Source organism: Lates calcarifer, linkage group LG2 (genome assembly GCF_001640805.2).
Source record: "Lates calcarifer isolate ASB-BC8 linkage group LG2, TLL_Latcal_v3, whole genome shotgun sequence".
NCBI lineage: Eukaryota > Metazoa > Chordata > Actinopteri > Centropomidae > Lates > Lates calcarifer.
The window spans coordinates 24663162-24690146 of record NC_066834.1 but is presented as its reverse complement, the minus strand read 5'-3'; the positions used below and the strand labels follow the sequence as shown (position 1 = coordinate 24690146).

At 42.0% G+C, this 26985-nt stretch overlaps 1 protein-coding gene across 3 annotated transcripts in view; it reads left to right on the top strand.

Moving 5' to 3' along the window:
• tln2a (talin 2a) overlaps positions 1-26985 on the top strand; it is a 90186-nt gene that overhangs the window by 48380 nt on the left and 14821 nt on the right. For all 3 annotated transcript variants that reach the window (XM_051077302.1, XM_018666874.2, XM_051077297.1), the window contains exons 11-43: positions 288-443; positions 1296-1397; positions 2150-2226; positions 3431-3611; positions 3748-3861; positions 4035-4143; positions 4809-5017; positions 6353-6451; positions 7136-7303; positions 8190-8324; positions 8710-8869; positions 11231-11397; positions 14228-14356; positions 15131-15244; positions 15481-15594; positions 16035-16169; positions 16543-16671; positions 16858-16960; positions 17967-18175; positions 19336-19455; positions 19548-19745; positions 19826-19965; positions 20452-20545; positions 20790-20879; positions 21014-21136; positions 21267-21410; positions 22066-22227; positions 22518-22658; positions 22844-23025; positions 24389-24521; positions 25088-25189; positions 25568-25738; positions 25975-26121. In XM_051077302.1, coding sequence (XP_050933259.1) covers positions 288-443; positions 1296-1397; positions 2150-2226; positions 3431-3611; positions 3748-3861; positions 4035-4143; positions 4809-5017; positions 6353-6451; positions 7136-7303; positions 8190-8324; positions 8710-8869; positions 11231-11397; positions 14228-14356; positions 15131-15244; positions 15481-15594; positions 16035-16169; positions 16543-16671; positions 16858-16960; positions 17967-18175; positions 19336-19455; positions 19548-19745; positions 19826-19965; positions 20452-20545; positions 20790-20879; positions 21014-21136; positions 21267-21410; positions 22066-22227; positions 22518-22658; positions 22844-23025; positions 24389-24521; positions 25088-25189; positions 25568-25738; positions 25975-26121 — 4557 coding nt within the window. The remainder of the gene's footprint in view (positions 1-287; positions 444-1295; positions 1398-2149; positions 2227-3430; positions 3612-3747; positions 3862-4034; positions 4144-4808; positions 5018-6352; positions 6452-7135; positions 7304-8189; positions 8325-8709; positions 8870-11230; positions 11398-14227; positions 14357-15130; positions 15245-15480; positions 15595-16034; positions 16170-16542; positions 16672-16857; positions 16961-17966; positions 18176-19335; positions 19456-19547; positions 19746-19825; positions 19966-20451; positions 20546-20789; positions 20880-21013; positions 21137-21266; positions 21411-22065; positions 22228-22517; positions 22659-22843; positions 23026-24388; positions 24522-25087; positions 25190-25567; positions 25739-25974; positions 26122-26985) is intronic.

Here is a 26985-nt window from a genome sequence, read left to right as displayed (position 1 = left end):
TTTTGACATTTGGCAACCAACCAAGACTAATGACAATCTGTGACTTTCAGTTAACACCTGTTTTTGTCAGTGAATAATAAGCCGCAGACGTTGCTGTGTTGTCAGTGATAATACAGAATAGCTGGAGAATGTTAGAATTGTTAGAGATCCTCTATATCATGGTGCTTTCAGGGAAGTCTAGGATGACAAATTACCTTTTGTTATTGTTTTGTGAATAACGGCGGTGCATTTGTCAGGTTTGGAAAGATTAAAATGTTGAAGTAAAAGCGTACGTCTGCATTTTGCAGGAAAAAATGAAGAGTAAGAACAAGCTGGTGCCGCGGCTCCTGGGGATCACCAAAGAGTCCGTGATGAGAGTGGATGAGAAGACCAAAGATGTGGTTCAGGAGTGGCCACTCACCACCGTGAAGAGGTGGGCGGCGTCGCCCAAGAGCTTCACCCTGGTAAGATTTAATGAGGGAACCAGCAGCGAGAACAGCACCTGTTCTGAATATATATAATCAGTCCACACAGAACACAATATCACCAGTAGCAAATAAGTACGACAGGCTCACAGAAAACCCAACTGCTCCTGTGGCGCCCATGAAACAATCACTGCAGCGCTCGGTCTGCCTGTCCTCTCATTCTCTCATGCACTTCAGATATTGAACAGACTCTTTTGTCTTTCCTGTCAATATTCCTCCTTTGTGTCAGCACCCAGTCTATAAGCAACATGGATTTAATCTTGCAGATCTAGTAGACTCACTGTCTCTATTAAATTAACACGGCCTCTGTTTCCTGCTGTTCATTTAGCAGAGTGCCAGTTTGATTTGTTGTTGTAGCAATTGTATATTTTCCTGGGCAGCATTTTTCTTTGATCTGTTGGAAGGTGGCAGGGGGTGATTGATTAATAATGCCAGTATGAAGGGCACAGGCCTCTTCAGGTCTCACTTTTTTCCTTGTATACAGGATACTTTACATGTATATAGCTAAGTATTGCAAAGTTATGCTGAGGAAAATCAGCTCTATTTCTGAGATGACTCTTGGGTTAATCCTGCTGTCTTGTATGTTGCTGCAGTTTGATGTCACCCAACACAATGTTTGGTATTCATCTGAAACTAGCGGGCTCCATGGATTCACATTAATCCTCATAGTAAATCCTCTGCATGCGTACAGTACAAGCACTGCAGTGGTTACACTTTCCTTACATTCTAGTATGAAATGCATGTTTAAGCCGGGTCTGTGTGTGTGTGTGTGTGTGTGTGTGTGTGTGTGTGTGTGTGTGTGTGTGTGTGTGTGCTTATGTGTGTGTGTAGGACTTTGGAGAGTACCAGGAGAGCTACTACTCGGTGCAGACCACTGAAGGGGAGCAGATCTCCCAGCTCATTGCTGGTTACATCGACATCATCCTCAAAAAGGTGAGGCGTTTATCTCTGGAGACACAGATGAATCATAAATGAGTCGGGATCCTCCTGTGGCAGATAAAGTCTCAGATCTGCTGATGCTTCATGTCATGCTGCAACAGTTAAATAAAAAGAAGCAGCACAGGGCGGCTGGGCTCATGTAGCACAAGCACTTTAAGAACTCTTGGTGCAGTTGAGAGCAGTCAGCTGACCTTTTATCATTAACTCTCTTAATTAACTACCACCTGCAAACGCATTAGAACTTGTTTAATCATGAGTTCAAGTGACCTAAAATTATGAGTTGAATTAGTATAAGCTTATTAGTGTTCAGTACTTCACTGCATGCACCATATTTGAGTCTCACTTCTTGGTTAAGAAAGTTAATGAAAAAAACCCTCATTCCTCAGTCTAATGCCAGTGTAACTGCACATCTGAAAGTAAGTCAGGTTTGCCAAAGGAGGTGCATCTTGAAAAGTGAAATCCCACAGACCGTCCTGTTGCACTCGGTCCTGGTTTAGTTCATATTTCATATCAGTCATATCATGTTTCAGTCTTAACAACCTTCATCTGGTATGACCTTAGCCTAAAAATAGGACCAAAAATGTGTCAGTGCGGCTCCCTGGACCCAGGTTTCTTTTCTTTCCTTCTTTCTTTTTTTTTCCCCAGACTGACACCACTAAATCTGACATTTAGCAAGGAAGTAGCCTTTAAAATCACTCTCTTTCCTTTCAAAACAAACATTGGTTATGTTTCTCTCTCCTCTGCAGAAGCAAAGCAAGGACCGTTTTGGATTAGAAGGTGATGAAGAGTCAACCATGCTCGAGGAATCGGTATCCCCGAAAAAGTATGTATATTAGCACAACTAATAAAAACATTGTTATTCTTTTAGCTTTGCTAACAGCAGGGCTTCATTCTATTGACACCTTTTAGAAGAAAACATATACTTTTGCCATGTAATTATGGAAATAAAGCCATTGGACATTAAACGTAGTTCTAGGGATTAAACCCATATGATCCCTGCTGTGCTTTACTGTGTTATAGTCCAGTATACACTGTGGTATGATGATGGTTCGTCCATGAGTCCACAGTGGCAGCAGCAACACAACGTTATTGCATATTATTCTAATAAAACACAATATCAGACCGGGGACTTTTTCAATTTCCTTTTCACCGCTGTGCTCGACCACAGCTCACACATCCATCTTCCAGGACCTCATTTCATCACATGAGCACTTCCTTAGCCGGACTTTATCCTGAGAGATAATCATTATGTGAGGAAATTTCGCTGCACTGGACAAGCGAAGGCTCTATCGGAACATTTCCTGATTAGATGTGTATTAGCTCATTTATCCACAGTGGACTCTCAGTGTGTAACTGAAGCCCTTTTTCCTGTCTAGCCCCAATTGATATTGCTTTCCTGCTTTCAACTGAGAGAGTATTTGCTCCAATTGTTATTGTATTTTTTATTTTTTTCCCCTCTTGCTTTTATCTGGGCTTGCGCGCAGAGCCAAAGGCAAAAGTCTTTTAATACTGCAAACACATAGCAAGCCAAAGTCTGGAAGGTCTTATCTGAGGAAAAAAAAAACAAAACAAAGCTTTGTCTTCCACAAGTACACAGTGGGAAGACTCAGCAGTGTCGGCCTGCTTTGTGTTAGTGGCCCGTTGTCACAACCGCACACAAGCACACTGCCTGGTGTTAAATCTCTCCCGTAAACACACTCACACACACAGCCAACAACCAGAAACATGCTCTTTTTGTCTTTTTCTCACTGATTTTTATTCTTCTTTATGTTGTTGTCTTTAACATTTATATCACTACAATACTGCTGTTTTTTACAGTGATATTTGACTTCTGCTCCATTAGTAAGCCATTTAGCTAATGTGTATATACAATGTATGTGTGTGTGCATCATGTTCATGTATGTTGAAATAAGTACTATGTTAAAATTTGTAACAGGTAGACAGGATGTTGTTTTACAGATGTGGTGACTGTTCCTAAACACTCATAGATAACGTTATTAACTGTTTTCCTGTTGATGCACCTGCAGGTCCACCATCCTTCAGCAGCAGTTTAACCGCGTGGGTCGGGTGGAGCACGGCTCAGTGGCTCTGCCAGGGGTGATCCGCTCGGGCTCCATCGGCACAGAGTCGCTCAGCATGGGCACCATGCCATCTGCTCAACAGCAGATCACAATGGGTCAGATGCACCGTGGGCACATGCCACCGCTGGTAAGACCTGTACAGCAAAAAGCTGCTCATCATTGGTGAATTCCTACAAATTCAAACAGCTGTTTCTTTAAAAACCGTTCCAGGCAACGTTGTGTAAGACACTCAATCTGTTTATTTTTTCCCTGTGTGTGAGTAGAGCTCAGCACAGCAGGCTCTGATGGGAACCATCAACACCAGTATGCAAGCTGTGCAGAAAGCCCAGATTGACCTGGGAGAGGTCGACAACCTGCCACCACTGGGACAGGACATGGTACTTTACACTGCAATTGTACACCAAATATAAAACCATCACACACTCTCACTGTTATGATAATATGTCATCTTAAATTCATGCATCCATTCATGATACAGCCATATTTTAACTGCATTCATGGATACTGCGTGGTAACTTCCGATGCTGTCCACCTCTGTCTCTGTGCTTAGGCGTCTAAGGTGTGGATCCAGAACAAGATGGATGAATCAAAGCATGAGATCCACTCGCAGGTCGACGCCATCACTGCAGGAACGGCCTCTGTGGTCAACCTTACGGCTGGTCAGTGGCACTGACATGACTATATATCAAGCTTTATAGTAGAGCAAGGCTACATTGTCCAGTATGTTATTGCATGCAAGCATTTATTGGAATTTAATGAAGGTATTTTGGGAATAGTTAATGAAGCCAGTGAAAGTGTTAAGACTTGTGCCCACAGTTTTACGAGTGAATTTTAAGCGTGCTATTTTGCGCAGAGTTAAAATTATCTGGCCAATTAAGAGACTTTAAAGCCGAACCTCTCCATCAGTCTGGCTCATTAACATCACTGTAGAACCTGCATTAAGTCTAATCGTTTCCTCATATCCTGCTGTGTTTTGGTGAATATGTGCTTGTCAGGGTGTTTATTAACTCTCTGCCATTCTGAAACATTCCAGGTTCAAATCAGCCACCTAGTTGGTTTTTCAGTTTATCTGTGCTTCAGACTAATAACAATTTGACCCCAATTTCTTTTTCCTGCTCATTCCCCCATGCTTTAATGGACTTATGTGTTTAGTCTCTAATCTTTTGTTATTTTTTATTCTTGTTTGGATGGTTAGTCCATTTGCACGAGTTGGTCACTGGAGAGTGGCTGCATTTTTCTTTCTTCCCTTTGGATTAGTTTTGTTTCAGTCGCTTCTCTGAGACTTTGTTCTTCTCTCACTCTGTCCTTTCTCCCCATGCTTCAGGCGATCCCACCGACACAGACTACACGGCAGTGGGCTGCGCCATCACCACCATCTCCTCCAACCTGACTGAAATGTCAAAGGGTGTGAAGCTGCTGGCTGCACTGATGGAGGACGACGTGGGAGGAGGTAACGACCTGATGAAGGCTGCCAGGACGTTAGCAGGGGCCGTCTCTGACCTGCTAAAGGCTGTGGAGCCGGCCTCTGGAGAGGTGAGCAAAGGAACCTCAAACCCTGAGATAATGATGGCAGGTCTCATGAAAACATGTCAGCTCCTTGTTTGAATTGGCAGCCTCTCTTTACACTGAACATCTTAGTATTATATCTGAACGTATAACAATACTGTCAGTTTCTGTTTATTTTGCTCCTGAAAATGGCAATTTGGAATTTTCTTGCCTTCCTCTCATCTCCTTGCATCTATCAGCTGTATATCTGACATCCTTAGGTCCAACACAGCAAATAAAGTATGAAGGACATCATGGGAGAAGTTAGTATAGAAACTGAAATGTGGAAAAAAGAGACAATAATTGCAACTCTAGCCTGACTCTGGATTTCAGCCAGTGCAGCAAGGAAAACTTTTCACCATTTGTCTTATTTGAAAAGCCAGATTGTGTGCGTGTGTGTGTGTGCGTGCACGTGTTTAGTTGTCCACACAACGCTTTGTTCCATCCGAACTGACAGCCTAAAAAGTTAATTAAATTTGCAACAGAGCAGCTCTACCCCGAGACAATGTATCGTCTCTTAATAATACAGCATCTCTCCTGGTCCTCCAAGTTACGCCTAATTATATCAACGTCTGCTGGCCGGCTTCAGCTAACTGAATTGTTCTGGTCTGTCTGAATAGAGAGCTCGGACCGAGGGTTGAGCTGATTGGCAGACCCGTTTTGTCTCGATGGAAACGGAACCTTGGCGAATCATTCACTCAAGCGACAGTGTAGTGTAGCATCTGCTTAGGCTGCAGGACTGTAATGTTCTCACCAAGATCTATTCGGAGTTTGTTTTTGTTTTGCTGTGGAAGAGTCATTCAGAAGTTAATGTTGTGTACAGTGTTCGCTGGTAATGGGCATAATGCACAGGTCTATCTAGTTTTGAGACAACTCTGGGCTTTATACACTCGTGAATTATGCATATAGGCTGTTGGGAAGATAAAATGTAGCCTATGGGTTAGTTAGACAAGGAGATGGAGATTTCTTTTCTTTTTTGCTGTCTACTGTATCTTGGTATAGCTATTTGATGAACCACTTTGTGTTGAAATAACTAACAAGCAATGTACACAGTGATTTCAGTATACTCAAAACTGTATGTTAACTGCAGTTTGGTTGATAGCGGGTTTATTTAAAAAGCCCCCAGAGAGAGTTTAAAAACACAGACCCTTCATCACAGTTATGAGTCCTGTACGATCATACTAATGCTGGAAAACTAATGCCATATCTCAAGATACGGGATGATGCAGCCTCCAAGCAGGCGTCTCAAATGCAGTTTCACATTCTGATGGTTTTCTGTGTGTGTGTGTGTGTGTGTGTGTGTGTGTGTGTGTGTGTCTACAGCCCAGACAGACTGTGCTGACAGCAGCAGGCAGCATCGGCCAGGCCAGTGGAGACCTCCTGCGCCAGATTGGAGAGAGTGAAACAGACGAGAGGTTCCAGGTAACTCTGCGCCCGGTCCATTTATCATTACCACTGCATTCAGAGAAAGCTCAGTGCTCAGGAACCTGCCACTCAGTTAATCAAAAACACATTGTTACCAGGGGGAATACATTCAACTTTTTTTTTTCTCCATATTTTACATTTTTGTTTGACTTGAACGCTGTCCTAGCTGTTAAGCTTGTGCTTTTCTTGTTACCCATACTTGGCTCAATCACTGTTGTTACAGTAATACAGTGTTAGTCAAGGTCATACAGAGATCAAATCAACACTGCTTTTCTTTCGACTGCCTGTCGCCACACAGACATGCAGAGGGTGAATGTGTTTTTAATAAGATTAGACCGCTCCTGCTGCCCTTTCATTCAATTTATATTGCAAAGTATATGTGTATGGCATACAAATAAGCAAACACCATTGCTTTTCCTGGTCAAAATTAAATGAGATGGCAGTTAGATGTCATATTTCTGTGAAATTTCCTTATGTCTCCCAGATGCTTTCTTTCAGCTCAGTTAGACACAACTGCAGGCATCAATCCTATGGCACAGAGCTGCGTTGAATGATAAATTTTACCTTTATGTGCACTATCCAAATGCCAACAACACAATATTTTTTGAGAATCCACTTCAAGTGTTAAAGGTTGCTGATGGCTGATCATCTTTTCTCTCGTCTTTGCTATCTGTTGTGCAGGACATCCTGATGAACCTGGCCAAAGCGGTGGCCAACGCCGCGGCCATGCTGGTGCTGAAAGCCAAGAACGTGGCCCAGGTTGCGGAGGATACTGTGCTCCAGAACCGGGTCATTGCCGCTGCCACCCAGTGTGCCCTGTCCACCTCCCAGCTGGTGGCGTGTGCCAAGGTACGGCAGTATGGCTGTAGGACATTTAAATGAGCGTGAAATGTGAGACTTATTGTACTAAACGGCTCACATCAATATGTCAGTATTTGTATCATATGCACTCAATTCTCAGTTGGGGTGGTGTAATGTTTTTCCATTTATTATGTCATATCTGTCTCTGATTTGAATATTACACTTGCGGTGGTGTGAGGATATCACTTGGGAAGCTATTGTTAAAGCTGTTTGGTTGAGTGCACGACAATAATTTCCCCAATTGCTGTTTCCTCATTTCTCATAAGTAGACTGTGCAGTGAGGTTTGGTAAATAGAGATTTATATCCTCAAATATTTGAATAACCTACAATTTATCTGCAGCTAGAAAATAATTTGGGAGAATGAATATATCAGGATGCACTGAGGCGCCGTTGAATACTCCGTGCCCTCATCATATTTGTGCACCCACGTGCCTCTAATTAGTTTAAATGCTCTCCTGGCTCCACGTCTGAATAGTTGCATTTGCTAAACAAATCCTCACCTCTCTGCATGGCAGCGTGATGAGAACCATCTGCCGAATCCCTCTCAAATCTTCTTCCTTTCTCTCTTCTTTCTGTTTCTTCTGTTTCCTCCGTGAAATGTGATTTGTGATTTAATGATGAAAAGGCTGTTATGGCAGTGTGTTTATACCCAAGGGAATTTCTGTTTGCTGTTTATTTTCTAGTCACATTGGGCAAGTTGGATGCAGATTACTTTGGGCATAATTTATTTCTACTCACTTTCACTTCCCATCAATTGTATTTGTGTTTCTTCTGCTAAACCGTTTAAACTGGAGAAAACAAAAAATCTCTTTCACATATTTTTCTCTAGCACACTGGAGATAAGTGCGTCTCTCGCCTCCATTTTTGTTGTAGGTGGTGAGTCCCACCATCAGTTCCCCAGTTTGCCAGGAGCAGTTAATCGAAGCGGGAAAGCTGGTGGATCGCTCGGTGGAAAGCTGCGTCCAGGCCTGCCTCTCAGCCACAGAGGATGGCGAGCTCCTTAAGCAGGTCAGCCTCATTAGTGCGTAAACCAACAATGCACTTAACTCCATTTTTCCATGTATGATTTTTTTTTTCTTCTTCCTCTTTTGTTTCAGCAAATAAGTTGCATCACAAGTTTGACCCAGTAAACACTAATTAGGAACAAATGAGTTCACTGGTTTGTTCCCTAGAATACTGATTCTCAGACTTGTTTTCATTTAACTCACACTCATTTAACCGTTTTTATTTAGGGCAATTCAGTGTGTGTACTAACACCCAGCTTAAGAAGCAATGAAGATAATGAGTCCAGTGTGCCCTCTCCACAGTCAGGGTGGAATAAGAAGTAGGGAATAATGCAGCTTAAGAAGCGCCAGCACTAATGTTGACAATGTGTGTGTGTTGTGTATTGAAGGTGAGCGCGGCAGCCAGTGTGGTGAGTCAGGCTCTGGGAGATCTCCTGCAACATGTCCGTCAGTACACCTCGAGGGGAGAGCCCATTGGGCGCTACGACCAGGCCACAGACACTATCATGACGGTCACCGAGAGTATCTTCAGCTCAATGGGAGACGCAGGTGAGTCCAAAATAGAGAAAAAAAAAAAGCTGATGGGGGGAAGAACTCAGTTGCCTACATCCAGCCACTGCAGAGACTAGAAGTAGGGAAAGGGAAAAAAAAAAAAGTGTGAACATGAACGTAATGCACTTTTGTTTTGATTAAGTAATTATGTACGGCACTTAGGTTAAGGAACAGGTTAATTAATTGCCATTTAAGTGAGAATTACTTTTGATTTGAGAAGCACTTGTGGTTTAAGAAGTCATTAGTGGGAAAGCACAGCCTGCAGCCAGCTACTCTCAGTGAGGTTTTAGTTTTCATTAGAAATGCTCGCAGTGCGGGTCTAGGGGATGGCAAGGTCAGTTGCTCAGTCAGTCCACCATTTTGTTCCGACTGAAAGACCTCAACAACCATTGGATGGATTACCATGCAATTCATGGTCTCCAGAGGATAAATTATACTGACTCTGGTGATCCCCTGAATTTTCTTGAGCCACAACACTCCAAGGATCCAATGTTGACATTTTTGGTTTACAGTGGCTCGTCATGACATGTTATTCATCACTTAATTCATACTTTACTAACTTTGCAGACAAACCTTGCCCAAGAATTTGGTTTATAGCTAAATACCTGTAGAATTGCAGGCATTCCCATCAACCTAAGCTTTAGGTTTAGCGCTAATTAGCAAATGTTAGCATGCTAGCAATAAACTGAAATGATTAACACTACTTATCATCAGCATTTTGTATTTATTTAACCAGGAAGTTTGAAGGAGACCTGACCAAGATAGTACAGCATATCCTGGTTACAAACAAACTGTGGTCTAAAAACAGCCTCACAGTGGTGTTAACATGGCTGTAGTCTCTTCTCATTGATGATACAGTTGCCTGCAAATAAAGAACTGAATCATCTAATAGAATTATTGATAATCTGGGCAAAACTCTGAACATTAACCACAAGGTAGCTGATGGTTTGTTAGCACAGCTCAGTGACTGCTTGCTTGCAAGTCTGAGACCTACCTGGCAAGACTGTCAGTAGGCTTTTTTTTTCTTTTTTCTTTTTTTTACCGTAATCTACCAGTTTGACCTGAATCTGCCCAATACACTGCCCTCAAAAAAATACAGCCATCATTGTTTCAAAACACATTACAACCAATGTTCCCCCTAATTTTTCATGTGTCTGAGCATACACACACTCCCTGAGAATTCCTTGGACCACTGTGAGCAACATCAGACATGCACACTGTCGCACACAGTAATTTTATGCGCTACATAGTTTTGCTGTGCGTGGAGAAAGCGGGAGCAGTGCGTGATTGCGCAGGCGCGCAGTTTAGAGGGAACATTGATTACAACCCATCATGGAGTTTTCACTTTTTGTCTCTTGTCATGCTGTGAAACTCGACCTGAAATTTACCCAGACTTAAGCTGCCTTAGCCAAATGCCTTTAAAAACAGACGTTTCTGAGGCTGGCTATGTATCTGCCTCATCTGATCTTCTCCTCTGAGAGACTGGTATGATGGGGCGGGGGTTGAATAAGGCTGTCAGCCATGGCAGAGCCACGGAGAAAAAGCTGACAGTTACGTTAACAAGTCTGACAGCAATGAAAGACCGACAGATCGAAAGAGATTCACAGAGAACGCCCCGGCCCAGCGGTCAGCTCGGACAGATTGATTGGCTTGATAGACAAGTAGAAATGCTGTTTTGTTCTGCTGAGGCCTGAATACATGCAGCCAGAAGGAGAATACCGCCTTTGAACCAGTGTCAGATATGTCACACCTGGCATTCAGATACAAAAATGAAATGTGAGAGAGTCAGTCCCTCTGCTGTGGAGTATTGGCAGATCAGCTGATGCATTCACATAAATCATAGAGGCTTACCGCCAAATAGCTTTTTGTTGTGTGTCCAGGTCTGCTTTGACAGAGAGAATAAAGACACCAATCCCTTTCTTATCCTTCTTGTCTTCCCTCATTAGTCTGAATCTAAGAATATTTTCAGAGGGAGTCAGCAGCTCCAGGGCTGGTGAAATAATTAGATCCTATTCTTTCTTTGCAAGTCACGTTCAGGTGTTATAGCATTATGCAGATCTGATCAGGAGTACAGCTGTGAGGAATTCAACCACACTGAGTTCAGTGAAAGATGTTTGTTACTTTATTTTTCAGGTGTTTTTTATGATGCTGACATTCAAACCCTCCAACTTTTTGCTCAAAAGCTCATGACCTCAATCAGGAGTCAACCTGCTATCTGAGAGTTTAATAAGTAAACCTTCTGTTACTGATGTTACCGTTTCTTAAATTGCAAGGTTGTAGAAATCAAGATTGATTTTCTTTTTTTCAGCTTGAATTGCTCACAGTTTTCTTGCCCTTCTGTCCTTTTCTTCACCTCAGGAGAGATGGTTCGTCAGGCCCGGGTCTTGGCTCAGGCCACCTCGGACCTTGTGAATGCCATGAGGTCTGATGCCGAGGCCGAGGTGGATGTGGACAATTCTAAGAAGTTACTGGCAGCTGCCAAACTGCTGGCCGACGCTACCGCGAGGATGGTAGAGGCGGCAAAGGTGAGCAGACATTAAACATGTAGCACTTATTGTTTACTTTTATGTCCAACTTTGTCAACACGAAGCAATTCAGACAACTGAACCAAGGGACTGCTGTAAAACAAGCTTTAGTCTATAATCTATAGTTGGTAAGTTCATATTAATTTATTTTGTATTTCAACTCCAGAGGATCTATTGGTTTTGTTTTGGTTTTAGTCACAGCAGTGGCATTTCTTAAGACCAGATAAAGATTTACAGGGCTTTCTTTCCTGGTACATAAGGTGACCTTTTCAATGACAGTAGAGGGGAAAAAGGCCCAACACCCTGAGAGGGTTGTGTGTGTGCGTGCAAAATAAAAGAAAAAAAGACCAAAGATGAAGTTTAGGAAGTGATTGTGTTGTTAAGGTGTTAAATCATTAATAAAAGATGACCTTTAAAACTTAATTCCCCAGAAATTTAGGGCATGAACAGATTAATCAGCCATATCTGAGGATATATTTCTGAAAGTGTTTTTTTAAAGTATTTTTCCACTGGTGTGTGGATGGTAAAGTCAACATCTGCAGACATTCTTGCTAAGCTAGAGCATCAAAACTGGAATTAATGGGGGAGTCAATCCTCTAGAATTTCTGTTATTGAGTCATTCCTTCCAAATTAGATATTGGTCATGTTCTCATCCCAGTTAAAACTTTATTTTATTATTTATTCTCCATGTAGCTGCTGCAGAATTGGTATGTAATATCTGAATCTGAATATGCCTGATAAACCCAGCTATCAGTATCTCAAAAGTCATCACAACCTATGATTGAGACATTTATCCAGACTTGACCTGCCATAGCCAAATGTTTTAACAAAATTGGGTGCATGGAAAATATATCTAATATCATCTATAATAGGCTGTTCAAACCAAAATAAAGACCTGGAATAAGCTGCCTTTGTTGTTAGATTTTGTAGTCCTGCTCCCAACCTGTGTTTAATGCAGTTTGGTTGTAGTTGTGTTTGTATAATTGTCATGCAGTCACTATTAGGATTGGTACAGTCCTTTACTAAATACTGAATGCAACATGGTTCTCTCAGCCACAATTTCTTCTCTTTAATGTCAACTGAACATGAACAAAGTTGTAATTTGTAAATTGTTGATATTAATCTTTTATTGAACTAACCAAAAGAAATGCTGCTCCACTGAAACTATGCGCCGTATTGAATGTCTGGTGTAAACATTGTCGTGACCAGTTTTAATTAATTTGATTTTAATTTAATTGATAATAGTCTGATGTTCAATGTGCTTGGAAGTGCAGTTAAATGAAGCACCCTATAAAGACATCTGAGTACAGAGTGAATGGTTAAATAAGTACAAAATTATAATGTAATGTTGAAATTCGAAGGATTACGATCCACCAAGTGTTTAGATTAGATCGTCCATTTCTTCTCACGTCTCAACTTTCCAGGGTAACGTGATTAAGAGTTGAGAGGACATCAAACTCTTTCTTCCCAGACTGCTGAGGGGCAGGATTAGCTTTGCCACTCATCATCCCCATCTTCCTCTATCCAAACTATTTATCTGCTATCCCCCTCACATCAGTCTCATTATCTGTCCACAGAATCACACACTGATATTAATAACTCTCCACTTCCACCATGAAAATTAAATGACGCCCTCCAGCTGCTCAGTGGAGTTTGATGCCAGACTTATCACCGTCACAGCTGTATATTTATCTGTGTCAGTGGAGGCTGAGACCTCAGCCAGCCGTTGCCTTGGTAACTGATTAATTGAGCTTGTGTGCTTCAGTTTTTGGACAGTATGCTTTACAGCTTTGGGCTTATTTTTTTTAAAGCCCTTGGTCAGGCTATGATTACTTTAGCTAGACACTTATTGTACATGTTTTGTATCACTGTATAACATCCCTTGGTTTTTCAGGGCTAGGATATCTTGTTACACCCCCTGGAAATCTGCTCTTTTTAATAATTATGCAGATTGGCTGTTCTATTTAAACCGTGTCGTTGCCAATAGGCTGATGACAGCTGAAAACTTACTTGAGGCTGGTCACTAGCAACAATTTTACTGTGATTAATCTTACACTTAGCCAAATGTTGTACAAACTCTGGAAAGGCAACAAAACATTTTCGAACTCTGCAATTACTTTTTTTCCTCTGTGCCTTGTTAGTGATATATCTGTTTGTGTGACTTCTGCTCCATGGCAACTGTGGGGTTAAACATTACCTTAATGACATGAATTTTTAGCAGCGCAGCCACCCACCTCTTTGTGTAGCTGCAGGTGAAGCTACCAAGGCTCCCAGTTAATTAACCTAATGGCAGCGGGCTTAGCTGTCTCTCCACTGGCAGGAGACGCAGAGAAGCGCTAAGTGGTATTGGTCTCTCCAGAACACAGTTAACTCGTGATGCAGGATACATAAACAGGAAGATGAAAAGAGCTGCTCGCCAATATGAATAAACAACATCTCTTGACAAAGCAGCAGTTGTTTGAGTGAAGAGGAGCTGCAGCTGAGTTTGAGTGCAGTGATTAAATCTGCGTCAGTTTCAGAGATCTTTGAAATTCTGATTAAATATTCAGAGATTAACTTGTATGTACTGATGGCAGTTGTGTGGGTGTGTCTGCTGCTTGTTTCAGTACATGTGTGTGATGTGATGAGAGCTAACATGTTGCTCAGCCACTCGGGAGTCACAATTCTTTTCCAAGAAAGAAGTGGTGCAAAGAAATATCATGAAATAGCTTTTTAAAAGGCTCTAGTCAGGGAATGTGTACCAGCAGTGTTTGCCCACCCTGCTCACCTGTCATGTACAGTATACGCTGATGATGTGTGTGGGTGTGTGTGTATGTGTGTGTGTTCTCAGGGGGCTGCAGCGTACCCAGAGAATGAGGACCAGCAGCAGAGACTGAGGGAGGCTGCGGAGGGGCTGCGTGTGGCCACCAATGCTGCAGCTCAGAATGCCATTAAAAAGAAACTGATCAACAGACTGGAGGTCAGTGACGCCAGCAAACACTATTTCTGTTACTTTCTGCTTTTACACACTTGATCCAAATGAAATTGCTCATCCAGTAAGAAGCAAAAAGCAAATACACAGAAAATATTTACAAGAAAACACCAAGACCTACAAATCCTAAATGTCACCATCTCTAAAGTACTGATTTAGGATACTATATCACCATCTTCAACGTACAAATGGAGACATTACTTGAAAAGATCAGCAAGGATTAGATGTCTTTAACTGTTAAATGTCAGGGGTTTTAGACAGATTTAGTTCTTTAATGGTCCTGAAATATGAAAAATATCAAACTATCTTCAATAAGCCTCAGGGTTATTTCACTCAAAGTGCAATACCTCTTCAAACTAGACTATCGAGCTCATTAACAGGATTTATGCAGGCATATTTTACTAATAATAGGATTTTTTACTCTCTACAGTAATTTCTTAGATTTGTATAAACAAGGTGTAAGACCTTAAATTGAACTTGAAAATGTAAGGACAGAACTATTTATGCTTGATTTACACTCAAAAGCATTAGAATATGTTATTTTGAAATGTAAAGAAACACAAACCCATGTAGAGAAATATCAAGACTGTAAGTTTAAGTCCCTCATACCAGTAGGATTTTTTTAACATCCAGACTCAAAAGCTGTACAAGTATTTGCTGTAATTGAAAGAGACTAATGCAGAGGCAGACAGAGAGATACTGTTTCAGCATATTTTACATGTGGATGTAAATTTCAGCATTTTGTGTTTTGATGTTCCTCAGAATGCTGCTAAACAAGCGGCGGCTGCAGCCACACAGACCATCGCTGCTGCTCAAAATGCTGCCGCATCCAACAAGAACACGGCTGCTCACCAGCAGCTGGTGCAGAGCTGTAAGGTGAGAATCAATGCTGACAATAGGGTGTCATTTGCTGTTAAGTATTTTTTTGTTTTTGTCTTGTTTGTCCTGTTTTTCTTCCTTTTAATGAACCATTGAAACTGCTTACTTCACTCTGCTGTTTAATGCTATTGTATTGTGTGCATCCCAATAGAGCAGTATTATAGAAAAAATTTCTGTGAAGTCTTTTCGCAGTATTTAGGCCTGTTGTTTTTATGCTGTTTGTGTGTGCGTAGGCAGTGGCAGACCACATCCCACAGCTTGTCCAGGGAGTGCGTGGCAGTCAGGCCAAACCCGAGGACCTCAGTGCACAGCTTGCCCTCATCATTGCCAGTCAGAACTTCCTACAGGTGCGACTCTATAGCCTCACTATTTCTCACTTTATCTGGAGATTGTTAAAACTTTATGTACCCATAGTCAAACTTCAATACTTCATTGGGAACTAGGCTGAATAAAGTATAAATAGTGTTTCTGTCATGTGGGGAGCCATTAAAAATAGGCCTGTAACCTCTTTTCTGTGGAAGCAGGCAGTCAAAGACACACTGGTGTGGTGGTATTATGCGTTTAAGGCCTCTGTGGTGCTTTAAGTGCTCCACAAATACAAATACTGGTAAAATACCCACCACATAATTGAACCTTTGTTCCTTGTCATTGCCCAGAGCAACAGATCCGTGTACTTTAATGGAGAATATATTCTTATGTAACATTTTTAGCCTTTTTTGATTTATTGAAAAGTGATTAATTTTTCTTTCTTTCTTTTCCTTCTTTTTATTTATTTTTCACTCTATAGCCTGGTAGCAAGATGGTGACCTCTGCAAAGTCATCTGTCCCCACGGTGACGGATCAGGCTGCAGCCATGCAACTGGGTCAGTGTGCCAAGAACCTGGCTACCTGCCTGGCTGAGCTGAGGACGTCTGCACAGAAGGTAGAGCACAGACTCAGAGGGGAAGTTGCATGTATGGCATCAAATGCACAAAATCATTGTTCCAGAAAGACACAGTCCCTCTCTCTGGAACATATATAATAACTTTAATGGTTGAAATGACAAAAATTGAGCCACCTATGTATTCCACAGTCTGTGCTGTTGAGTAGGCTTCTTGTTTTACTGCTTAGCACATTAAATGCACTCAGTGTAAACTGCTGTGTTAGAGGGTTTCAAATTGCACAGTAGACTTCTGAATCAAGTGAATTCAACTGACTTGTGACAGTAGTTTGATGCACTTTCCTCAAGTGTGGGATTTGTAGTAAATGTATGTTTTCATTATATCAGCTATAGTAAGACCCACTTTATGTTCTAGGCCCATGAAGCTTGTGGACCCATGGAGATTGACTCTGCGCTCACTGCCATCCAGACCCTGAGAAGTGAGCTGCAAGATGCCAAGCTGGCCGCTGTTAACGCTCAGCTGAAACCACTGCCTGGAGAATCAGTAAGAGGCAATTTAGACCCATTAGATGGAAGATTCCCTCTCCCAAACCTTCAATGACAAAGTAGCAGCTGTACTGAATTTGGTTGAGCCATACAAAGGAAAACATGTACTTGTGACTAGCAGAGTCTGTTGGTCCCATTGCCTAATATTGTCAATTTCTTCCCTTGAATCCCTTGAATCCTTCAGTTGGAGAAGTGTGCTCAGGACCTGGGCAGCACCTCCAAGTCAGTGGGATCCTCCATGGCTCAGCTGCTCACCTGTGCTGCGCAAGGAAATGAACACTACACAGGTTGGTACTGCTGATGTGCTGTGCTGACCTCTGTAGAAACACTTTCACCTCTGCCAGGGAACAGGGTAATCACCTCTTTCCATTTGTCTGTGTCAGACCAAGTGGATAGAGGCGATTTTAGAGGAATCTTTTGTTTTTTGCACCACATCTCTCAACTCTTTGGTTGTAAACCTAAATATTTTGCTGTGAACAACATAAACATGCAGCCACTATTTTTCTGATTCTGAGCTCGTCTTGCAGCTGACAGCATCTTTTTATGCTTTGCAGTACACACTGTACACAAAGCTTCTTTCTCTTTTTCACATGACTTTAAAATATTTGAACTACTTGAGATGTGATTGAATAATCCAATCAAATTAACCAATATGTTGCATCAGTAGTTAGTTAATATTTTGCTCTGATCTCACATAGTTGTTTTGAATGGATTGCTTTGTGTGATGCATTAGAGTAAAGCAAGGCCAATAAATCAGTTTGAAATCCTTTTGAAAACACTCTAACCTTGCCTGCTTTTGGCCTCTTCAGTAGCAAATTATATTCTCTGGAGAGTTTTTCATTACCTTTATGCTACCCCTGGTTAGAATACAGCATATGGTTCTCCATAGAACCTGAGGAAAAACGCCCCTATCAGCTGGAACATGTTTTACTTTCCCTCTGTAATCTTGTTAACTGCAACATAATATGGTGTCATTCTGTTGGATTTATCCTATCCAACTGATGTGTTGTAAATGAGATGTCATTTCTCATGAGACTCTTATTGTGTTGCTTCCTGCATGTGAGCCAAACACCCTCCCGGACTGAATTACAATTTGTTCATGTTGCAGCACATTTGTTAAGACGAAGGAATGAATTTTTATACATTAAACAAACCTCCCTCGCGATTAGATGCCAGTGTTTATGATGTGACATTGAACACATCACTGATAATATTGTGTCATAGCTTTATAAATGATCTATGATTCATTTGAGATGCTTTCCTGACTGTAGTCGCTGTCTGTACTGTGTGTAGGAATAGCAGCCAGGGAGACGGCTCAGGCCCTGAAAATGCTGGCCCAGGCTGCCCGCGGCGTCGCCGCCTCCACCACAGACCTCAAGGCTGCGGCCGCCATGCTGGACTCTGCCCGTGACGTTATGGAGGGCTCTGCGCTCCTCATTCACGAGGCCAAGCAGGCACTGGTTTCCCCTGGAGACGCTGAGAGCCAGCAGAGGCTGGCACAGGTGAGGCGGTGATAGGATTGCTCGGGGGCTGTGGAGTCTATTCTGGTTTTCTGTTCTTTTTAACACTACGGTTGACTCTTGACGCCAACTCTCATCCTACTGTCAGACTGTAGCACCTGTGCCAACAAACTAACACCACCAAATGTCACCAGGATTCTGCAGGTTGTCAAAACAAAAATATACTCGCAACTTGTGAGTCTGAGACTTTTCTTTCTCCTGTAATTGGAGTGTGATTCTCCAATTTCTCTATCTTTACCCTCCAATGCTGCTTGTGTATTTATTTAAATTAAAATAAATGTTTACTCAGTAATGTTTTTCTCACCACATATAGAATGTTATGTATTTCATTAATGTTTTATTACTGCAGTTAACCTTTTAGTTAATCGCATCAAACATTACATTTTAACTAACAGCTCCTGGATGAGTTGGTTATTAGGATTAAAACAGATTCCAAAGTCAAAGGTGCAAAATATTTAATTGAAATCATTAAATCCTCTGTGTTTTACATAGATAGCTAGAGAGCCATCTTTAAAGTTGCTCAGTATATGCTGTTACTATTGCTAATATTGGTCTGAACCAGATAAATGTCTACATCTGCTCAGTAACACATGAAAGTGAACACCTGTCAAATATAGCAAGGGACTTCCATAATAAACCTTGGCATAATTATGGACCAGAACTACCTTATTTATTTATGGCTTGTCATCTTTTTTTTTCTCCACAAAACAAATAAACTCCATGTTTCTTGATAGCAATGTAGAGAATTTAATAAGGAGGATCACAAAAACACACGCAAGGCAGCTTTTTCATCTAGTCTAATATAATACCTTTATCATTTAAGATTTATAGGGACACTGAATTGAGTTAAGAACTTACTGGCTCTTGATTGCGTCTCAGTGAACTGTCTCGCTAAGGTCCTTCTCATGTTGTCATGTGCTTCTGTTTTGGCGTCTGTGCAGTGACAGTGATAGTATATTGGTTGATTATTTACTAAAGAACAAAAATTGCAAAAGTGTGACCTCAGTTATTCTGCATGGCAGCCTGGATCATTATTTTAAATTCAGATTTCTAGCTCAGCATAGTCGCCTCTACGCCTTGCCTTGTGCATAGATAGCACCTTCTGACCCAGTCTACTGTGAACCTGCTGTGCTTTGTTCCAGGTGGCTAAGGCCGTGTCTCATTCTCTGAATAACTGCGTCAACTGTCTGCCTGGCCAGAAGGATGTGGACATGGCTCTCAAAAGCATCGGGGAGGCCAGCAAGAAGCTGCTGATTGAAACTGTGAGTCTGGACTCTGGATATTGATATTATACAACTTCTTTTGTTTTTTGTCATCTTTCATCATGATCTTCTTCTCTATGTCCTTTGTTCAGATCCCTCCAGCCTCCAAGTCCTTTCAGGAGGCCCAGAGCGAGCTGAATCAAACGGCAGCAGACCTGAACCAGTCCGCGGGCGAGGTGGTCCACGCCTCCAGAGGCTCCAGCAGCCATCTGGCCGTGGCCTCTGGGAAGTTCAGTCAAGACTTCGATGAGTTCCTGGACGCCGGCATCGAGATGGCTGGACACACTCAGGTTCATCTCGCTGCGCATCATTTTCGCCTGTTGATGTGCATTTGATGCCTTTGTAACTGACAATTTTTGCATCATTCTAGAAAAAGGACGACCAGGTGCAGGTGATTGGCAACCTGAAGAACATCTCCATGGCCTCTAGCAAGCTGCTGCTGGCCGCTAAGAGTCTGTCTGTAGACCCTGCGGCAGCAAATGCCAAGAACCTGCTAGCTGCTGCTGCAAGGTAGCACACCTACCCTCTGTCCAGACCCACACATTGTGTTTCTTTATGTTTTTATCAGCAGTGTATACACTCAGTTGGCAGTTTATTAGAAATAATAAGCAGTAGGTGACTTATGCCAACATATGGAACTTTGGTAATATCATCCATTGCCAAGTTATTAGCAAAATGTGTTCAGACATCTGGCCACCATGAAAGTCATAACTTGGTCATAAAAGGCTTTAACTGTGCTGATTGCAGCTGCCACACTCACTTGTAATTTAAAAAAAAAAAAAAAGAAAAGAAAAAAAAGACATGTTGAAAGAAATATTTAGGATTTCAAACATTTGCTGATGAATGTCATAAGCTTTCACACAGGCTTTGTCTTTAGCACACAGAAACCTTCAGTAAATGTGCTTACGCATGGCAAAGCTTGCTATTACCAAACACCTTCAGTGACTAGGGAGTGATTTTTTTTTTTCTTTCTTTCTGTTTGTTTCTTTGTTTCAGGGCAGTGACTGACAGCATTAACCAGCTGATCACGCTGTGCACACAGCAAGCTCCTGGCCAAAAGGAGTGTGACAACGCCCTCAGAGAGTTGGAGGTAAACAAAATGTTAACACCTTGTAATGGAACAGCAACTTTCAGTAATCATATCAACAAAGCAATATGTTTAATATCCTAGGTTAATCTTGATGAAGGTTTCATTTAGGTTTAATTACAGTCTCTCTGTGTAGTCTCCAAAAGAAAATAATGATTGCAGTTGTACTAATTTGCTCTGGCACTAACCTCAGAAAATGTATAACTTGAGAAATATCCATCTTAAACTCGCTGCATTTATTTCTCAGGCTGTCAGAGGAATGCTGGATAACCCCAACGAGCCGGTCAGTGACCTCTCCTACTTTGACTGCATTGAGAGTGTGATGGAGAACTCCAAGGTAGGCCTTCAGACGAACAGCCAAATGATGAAAACATCAAGCGCATTGCTCACACATACGCAGACACAGCTTAGCAACTAAAGCAGTTCTCCCTTTCTTCTCTCTCTTCTTTCTTCCTTCTTTGCTGTGTCCAGGTCCTTGGAGAATCCATGGCGGGTATCTCTCAGAACTGCAAGACCGGAGATGTGCCTGCATTTGGAGACTGTGTGGGATCAGCCTCGAAGGCCCTTTGTGGCCTCACTGAAGCTGCAGGACAGGTACAGTGAAAAACCCATGGAGAAATGTTGTATAGGAGCCACTGAATGGGTCATATTACCTTTTTATTGATAGAAATGATGACTGAAGTGTCTTTTTTTTCTTTTTTTCTTTTTTTTTTTCTTCGCACAGGCCTCCTACCTGGTGGGTGTATCTGATCCCAGCAGTCAGGCAGGACACCAGGGCTTGGTGGATCCCATCCAGTTTGCCAAAGCCAATCAGGCAATCCAGATGGCCTGTCAGAATCTTGTCGACCCAGACAGCAGTCCCTCGCAGGTACATGCACTGATAATATTCTCTGAATAGTTAAATGGGCTTTGTAGCTTTATTGCTCACAGATTATCTGTTATGTTGACCATAATTAAAAATATCCCTGAATCCTCACCTCATGTTGACATTATAGTCACATCTCTGTATCACCATCATCATCTTACATGTTTAAATTTAGCCAGGTTCTCAAATTTAATTGAATAGCTCAGAAAGCCTCGTAACAGTCAGAATAGTCGCTTAATTTTCTACAAAAATAGATACTGAGCTTCACACTACTGAAGCTAATATTCTCTGCAAACACTTCATTCTAAGTGTTTTGTATTCAGATGCATTCACTCCAAGACTGAAAGTCTCAAATTTACCTCATTATCACCTTATTTATCTCAACAACATTCTTTGAGACCAGCAGTCTTTTTGCCTAATTATTAACTCCCCCTCACAAGTGCTCTTCTTCAGCTCGCCAATCTATATTAGAAATTTAAGGGGAGATGCTTATTATTCCAATGGTAAAAACCTTTTAGGACATAAAAATGTTCGTAGTACAAACACTGGACTTTAAGACAGTGTCAAGCCCCCGACAACTGCATTGTCCTCTGCCAATAAACTATTTTAACTGAATGTCATTTTCTAATTTAACATTTTGTTGTTTACGATGTGGCAGGTCCTCTCTGCAGCCACCATTGTTGCAAAGCACACCTCAGCACTGTGCAACGCCTGCCGTCTGGCCTCCTCCAAGACCACCAACCCGGTTGCCAAGAGGCACTTTGTCCAGTCTGCCAAAGAGGTGGCAAACAGCACTGCCAACTTGGTCAAAACCATCAAGGTGGGGATTTCTTTGTCGCTCATTTCAAAAGGTTTGGCTCGGTCCCCAAACTGGCAAACCACAGTAGAGATACAGGATTTAACTTTGATAGTAATGTCCTTCTGATGAATCCTCTGTCGAGTGAATTCTTTACATTTGTGATTCATGTCGGCTTGTATTTGTTGGCAAATGCTAATTTCAGTCAAACTTGTCTCAATGATTTGTTTCATTCTTGACTCTTGGACTGAGAAAACTTAACAGTTTAATCAGATTTGTTGTGTGCACCTTCATATCTCTCTCTCAATCTCTAGGCTTTAGATGGTGATTTCTCAGACGAAAACAGGAACAGGTGTCGAGTCGCCACGGCTCCGCTAATTGAGGCTGTGGAAAACCTGACAACATTTGCTTCCAACCCAGAGTTTGCCAGCGTCCCTGCTCAAATCAGCAACGAGGTACAACCATCTGAAAAATGGTGTTTAGTTGTACTCATGGACAGCTGTCACATGTATTATTAAATCAATACAGGTCTTACAGAAAAATGTGGCATACACTGCAAAAAAGGATGTTGTAACAAATGCGTACATCTCTAAATTCTAGCTTAAATTTACTTAATCTGTTTTCTGGGGTTTTTTTGTAGGGGTCTGCAGCGCAGGAGCCCATCCTCCAGTCAGCACGCTCCATGCTTGACAGCTCCACCTACCTGCTCAAGACTGCACGCTCATTGGTTATCAACCCCAAAGACCCGCCCACCTGGTCCGTTCTGGCCGGTCACTCTCGCACCGTCTCTGACTCCATCAAGAGTCTCATCACGGCCATCCGGTTAGTGAGCGAGCATTTATTTAGATAATATAAATGGAACACAAAAGAGGGCAGCAAGTTAGCTTAGCTTAGCATCAAGACTGGAAACAGAGGGAAACTGCTAGCTGGGCTCTGTCCAAGATAATAAAATCAGCCTGCCAGCACCTCTACTAAGACTTTATCTGACACTTGTTTAAACCAAGTTGCCTTTTTTTGTCACAAGGAGTTACGTGACTATTTTTTTTCTGTTGTGCTTTCTGGAGTCTTGTTGTCACCTTGAGGTTGTCATGCAACCAGAGGAGACTCAGGACTTTTGCCCATTTTTATATCACTGTTCTTCATTGTCTGCAGTGATGTAGCTGTTTCTAAGTACAGAAAGGGGATTTTAGGAGGTGAATGTTTGCAACTAAGGTTAAAAAGTTGTGTTGAATTGTCACTGTAATAGAGCTTTCGCTTCCATTTATCTGGGTACATCGCTTTGTAAAACACCTGTGAGACTAATTCAACCTCTTGGGGAAATGATGCCAAAATTCTGCACCATGGTGTGACAAATACTTGTTCTTATACATCCTGAGCTTACATTTTTAATCTCCTCTTTCACACCTTTTGTACCTGACCTTGATCATAACAAAACCCGATGCCCATGAGGAGCTAATTCCCAGTGTCAAACGCGCTGAATTTTAAGGTTCCTGCTTGGTTCAGAACATCTGCGCATTAGCATTTACGCGCAGCCGGCTTAGCATCTCTTTCAATTCCAATGCCCTTATCACAGTCTTCCTTTTTAGACTGCAAAATGAGTACTGGGAGTTTGGCCCGGGCCTTTAATACTATTCAGTGATACGTTGCGGTGCCATTGAACACAAATCAGAGCGGAGTCCATCCTGCAAAACCCAATTTTATAACTTTGTTAGTCTCATTACACGCAAAGGTGAGGTTTTATTTTAGTTTCACTTATGGTGTGCCACCATGCATGGAAATGGATGCTTAACTAAACTTATTCTGTCCATGAGGCGGCTGCCCCAGACCACTCAGAGGCTTCAAAGCTAATTTGGCTGCCCAGCCTGATGTCCCTGTGTAGTGACGAGACGCTTCAGGCCACGTTTCAGCAGATGTGACCTGAACGGCAATGAGATGAGGGAACCAGTGAGAAAGATGTTAAAGAGACATCCTGCAGCCTGTCTGTGTTGTAATAAGTTGTTACTTATGTTAACATTTTCAATTCTTTCCTCTCTTCTCTCTCCTGTGTGTCCCTTTTTTTTCCTCATCCCCTTTCTGTGTTCGTCTCCCTCTTCCATACATCATCCTTCAACTTTACTCTCATTTTTGTCTGTGACCATTTTACTGCTCTGTTTCTCCTCTTTTCCTGCTCCCATTTTATTCTCAGGGACAAGGCCCCGGGCCAGCGGGAGTGCGACTCGTCAATTGATAACATCAACAAATGTATCCGGGACATTGAGCAGGCCTCTCTGGCAGCAGTCAGCCAGAACTTACCCAGCAGGGACGACATCTCACTGGAAGTAAGCAACCATCAGAAAATTACCCAACATTTTCTGCTTTGTACGACTAGTATCTTTCTCTCTCTATTTGCTTGACTTTGTCTGATTATTATCTCTATCTCTAACTTTTTTCATCTCTTTTCCTCAGACAGTTTTACAGTCAGATTGTTGTTTTCTTTTTTTCTTTTTAGAGTCCCTGTATTGCTTTGTGCATCTCCCTGTGAAATTATGGATCTATTATTGGTGGATTTAATTAGGTCTCTGTCCATTGTAGGTCACAAACAGCTCAGGGATTTGATGGAGTTGAAACACTTTCTGCAGTGCAAATCAGTATTTTTAAATTGATCTGTCCTGTGGCAGATCTACAGTCACAAGAAACTTGCATCCATTCCTGAAACTGGCGTGAACTGGCCATGGATTAGTTTTCGGCACCTGCACAAGTGTTGCTTGATTATGAAGAGTTCAGACTTGCATAGATGAACCTAAAGTAGCTTTTCAACAGGTTTCCTTTGACTTTCTTGAATGCACCCCTGTCTCCCATAAAAAAACAGCACACAAACAAATTTCTCTTTGTTTCCTCTCTTCAGGCGCTACAAGAGCAGCTGACGTCCACTGTGCAGGAAATTGGCCACCTAATTGACCCCATTTCCACCGCTGCCAGAGGCGAAGCTTCCCAACTAGGACACAAGGTATATAGGGCAGGGAGTTAATTACTTTACTTTAATTCTGTAACTGTGGAGCAACATGGTGATACTTTTAGCAGCAATATTCAGGGATACAGCAGAACTGCATATTTACTTAAATCGGGAGGGAGGGATATGAACAAGATATTATTACGCTAATTATCACAGTATTATTTATCAATACCTAATAAAATGTTTTGCTTTTGTGTGTCATATAAATTATGCATTCAGATGGTAGATACATCTAAATGTTGTTTTTCCAATATCACTGGACTCACTTAGAACTATTTGCGCCCATCAGTTTTATCTGAAATTGACAGTTTTGCAACATAAGTGACATTTAGTTTTGCACAGAACTTCTCAAACTTTCACTCTTTGTCTCAGGTGACCCAACTGGCTGGTTACTTTGAACCACTGATTAAGGCTTCTGTGGGTGTGGCATCCAAGCTGAGGGACCACCAGCAGCAGATGACTTTCCTGGACCAAACTAAGACCCTGGCTGAGTCTGCCCTCCAGATGCTCTACGCTGCCAAGGAGGGTGGAGGAAACCCAAAGGTTATAACCATTCTGTGCTCCATTTTCTGCTTTATGTTGCTTTTTTTAACAGTGGTGCTTCACTACTGCCTCTGGATTTTCTGAACAGTCACTTACTATAACTGTAAGATCCCAAATGCCTCAATGAGGATACTTTACTTAACTGTATGTGCAGAGATGTAGGTGCAGTAACATGTGTACTCATGCCATACATTTGCAAATATTTCATGTGTTCTGTGTTGTATCACACCTTACAGGCATCCCATACCCACGATGCCATAGCAGAGGCAGCCCAGCTCATGAAGGAGGCGGTCGATGATATCATGGTGACTCTGAATGAGGCTGCCAGTGAAGTGGGGATGGTGGGAGGAATGGTGGAGTCCATCGCAGACGCCATGGCCAAGGTGACTCACGGGATGTTTGATACTCGGTTTCTTGACTAAGATTGTACTGCAGCTGAAAACAGATGGCACCATGTCTCTCTCTTTCTCTCCATTAGTAGTAGCTAAGCACAGTAGTCATGATGCAGCCATGTTCTGTATATTTTCCTGGGGGATACTGAGGTGTTCTCAGGATAAAAATAGTCCCTACAGTGTATTCTGAGCCTGCTCCAGGGTTTCCTCCCAGGTGGGCACCCCTGAATACATCCAGAGAGAAGAATCCAGGAGGCATCCTGACCACACGTCTGACTATAACTATTCTGTACACAGGTACAGAGGATTATTGGATACAGGTGCCTTTTCCAGATGTTCTCGGTTTACTTTCTGCCAGTGTTTAGGTCTACTGGGTCTATATTTCACTACACATCTGACCCAGCTAAACAGCAGTTGGTGGTTGATCGACAGCTCTACTATATGCAGTACACCACCAATTTTATTACTTTAGGCTATACTACGCATTGCCATTTTGACCAAATCTGGAAAAGACCTTGTTTTGAGAAGGGCCACAGTGGCAAAAGCCAAAATACTGTGAAGAAAACAGATGAGATAAAATGGAAGTTGATAATGAGTACAGGAAAACTGGCAAGGAGACAAATGTTTGTAATCTTTATCCAGGATGTTCCAGGATTTATACAAGAAACCATGATTTTCTAATTAAGAGTTCAATTTTTCCTCTTTTTTTATTTTTTATTTTTACCCGTAATTTCCTGTAGCCGGGTGCAACATCTTGATTACAACCTCAGCGTCTCCTTGGCGCCATAAAAAGTCACTGATTAACATATTAATACAAATCACAAGCGACTGAAGCAGAGGAAAATTGGCCAGTGC